The sequence below is a fragment of the Pollachius pollachius genome, assembly GCF_949987615.1.
Source record: "Pollachius pollachius genome assembly, chromosome: 14".
NCBI lineage: Eukaryota > Metazoa > Chordata > Actinopteri > Gadiformes > Gadidae > Pollachius > Pollachius pollachius.
In genome coordinates this window covers 22,682,647-22,685,146 of record NC_136947.1, presented here as the reverse complement: position 1 = coordinate 22,685,146, position 2,500 = coordinate 22,682,647, and the positions used below count along the sequence as shown (strand labels likewise).

General features: G+C 48.8%; 1 protein-coding gene across 1 annotated transcript in view; it reads left to right on the top strand.

Annotated features, from left to right (window-relative positions):
* LOC307086283 (importin-13-like) overlaps positions 1–2,500 on the top strand; it is a gene marked incomplete at both ends in the record, with an annotated part of 18,398 nt that overhangs the window by 6,131 nt on the left and 9,767 nt on the right. Inside the window, 4 exons of the mRNA XM_079751442.1 lie at positions 62–228; positions 871–991; positions 1,654–1,801; positions 2,457–2,500. The exon at positions 2,457–2,500 is cut by the window's right edge and continues 138 nt beyond it. Coding sequence (XP_079607568.1) covers positions 62–228; positions 871–991; positions 1,654–1,801; positions 2,457–2,500 — 480 coding nt within the window. The remainder of the gene's footprint in view (positions 1–61; positions 229–870; positions 992–1,653; positions 1,802–2,456) is intronic.

Here is a 2,500-nt window from a genome sequence, read left to right as displayed (position 1 = left end):
GTGATGTCGTGGTGATGTCGGGGTGGTGGAAGGTGATGTCATGGCGGTGTTGCGTGTTCAGGACAACATCATGTCCCTGGAGGAGGAGAGGCAGGCGCTGTACCTGTCGGTGTACAGGGAGGTGTACGTCCGGCTGGTGGAGGTGCTGCTGCAGAAGGCCCACTACCCCCCCGAGGAGGAGTACGCCTCCTGGAGCGCCGACGACAAGGAGCAGTTCAGGACCTACAGGTCAGACACCAGCAGGTCCCCGGGAAGAGCATCTCAGTGGGCTTCATGAGTAAGGTTTAGAGCTTCAGAAGACACTGTTTCCGGGGTTACTGACACCAGCTTATAGTTAGAAACAGCAGTGCGGTTCCGGAAATAAAAATCCCATTATTTTTCTCCATTGAGGTTTTGATTAAAAGCCATAATGTCTTAATCATCCGAAGTATACTTAACCACGACGTTATGTTATGAATCGACTGTATTTGCTCCTGCAGAAGCCACAAGTTAAAAGAGTTAACTACTACTTTTTAGAAAAACACGATTCTTCTGCGATGTCATTTGAAACCACACTACCCATAATCCTAAAGCGGCACACAATGTCTTTGATTGGTGGAGCTCTTTGCTCTATTCCTTTTTAGGAGCGTTAGGTTGTTAGAGCATCTGCTCAAGGATGCCAGGTCAACTATGGACACCGGGAATTGAACCCAATACCTTTCCACTAGGAGTTAACCTGCCCATGTCTTATGTAATATCAATTTGGTTGTTTTAGCACATTTTTACTGATCATTTTCAGGACATTCAAAACATGCATGTTTTAAAATGTAGACATAATTGCAGCGGTGTGAACCTCGTTGTGTGTGTGGTGTGTGGTGTTGTGCGTTGCAGAGTGGACATCTCTGACACCCTGATGTATGTGTATGAGATGCTGGGGGCGGAGGTGCTCAGCAGCCTGTACGAGAGGCTGGGCGCCCTGGTCCTCGGCCCAGGGCGAGAGGCTGCCTGGCAGGTAGCACCCCACGCCCTGCACACAGGGAACCACCCATACTCACTGTAGAAGAACCACCCGTACACACTGTAGAGGAACCACCCGTACACACTGCACAGGAACCACCCGTACACACTGCACAGGAACCACCCATACTCACTGTAGAGGAACCACCCGTACACACTGTAGAGGAACCACCCGTACACACTGTAGAGGAACCACCCGTACACACTGCACAGGAACCACCCGTACACACTGTAGAGGAACCACCCGTACACACTGTAGAGGAACCACCCGTACACACTGCACAGGAACCACCCATACACACTGTAGAGGAACCACCCGTACACACTGTAGAGGAACCACCCGTACACACTGTAGAGGAACCACCCATACACACTGTAGAGGAACCACCCATACACACTGTAGGGAACCATCTATGGATAAGTGAACTACATGTTATGCGTAGTGGTAACACAGTGGTCACACATTTTACATTAATAGAAATGTATAGTATAAGTATTTACTTGTTTATTTTAAATGTGATTTTTCACTTAAGTTTGAATGATCTTTTTTTGTATATTTAGAGTTTGTAGAATGTTTAAGTTAAATGTTTCAGAACTGATATACATTAAGTTAAAAAGAGTTTAAATTGAAAGCCATTTGTGTACTGTGATCTTCAGGACATTGAGGCCCTGCTGTTCGGCTTCCAGTCCATCGCCGAGACCATCGACGTCAACTACTCTGACGTTATCCCTGGCCTGATCGGCCTGTTGCCCAGGATCAGCATCAGCACCGTCCTGCTGGCCGACACCGTCATGTACACCATCGGTAGGCCTACACGTCACTACACCATCGGTAGGCCTACACCGTCACTACACCATCGGTAGGCTGACACCTTCACTACACCATCGGTAGGCCTACACCGTCACTACACCATCGGTAGGCCTACACCGTCATGTACACATCGGTAGGCCTACACCTTCAGTACACCATCGGTAGACCAGAGGTCCGCTTCATCATACCTCATACCTCATCGAGCGGGACACATAAATCATTCAGCACTATGGCCGCCACATGAATGAACTGTGTGTCTGCCACACCTCTGTTCAGTTGAGGTCATTTGGAGCATCTTGCTAGCATCCGATCAGCGCAGTTTTCCCTGGTAATTAATGACATAACTCTTTGTACACTAGCTGCATTTACATAGACGCTTCTGGTCCGATTAGAAGTGTCCATGTAAACGCGGCACTGTCTGTTCTATTTCATCTCTTTCATGCCTACGTTCGTATAACTAGTTATGATAACATAACTCTCGTTTTGTGATGTTATTACGCTGTGAACACGGCCTGTGAAGCACATGTAGGGGCGAGTTGACTTGATATTGACGATGCCGGGATCAGATTCTTTATTCTCTATAACCTCTGCACCCTAACCCTAACCCGTCCCCCCCTCCCCTGACCTGGCCTGACCTCGTGGCCTCCAGGCTCCCTGGCTGAGTGGCTGGCAGACCACCCTGTGATGCTGGCC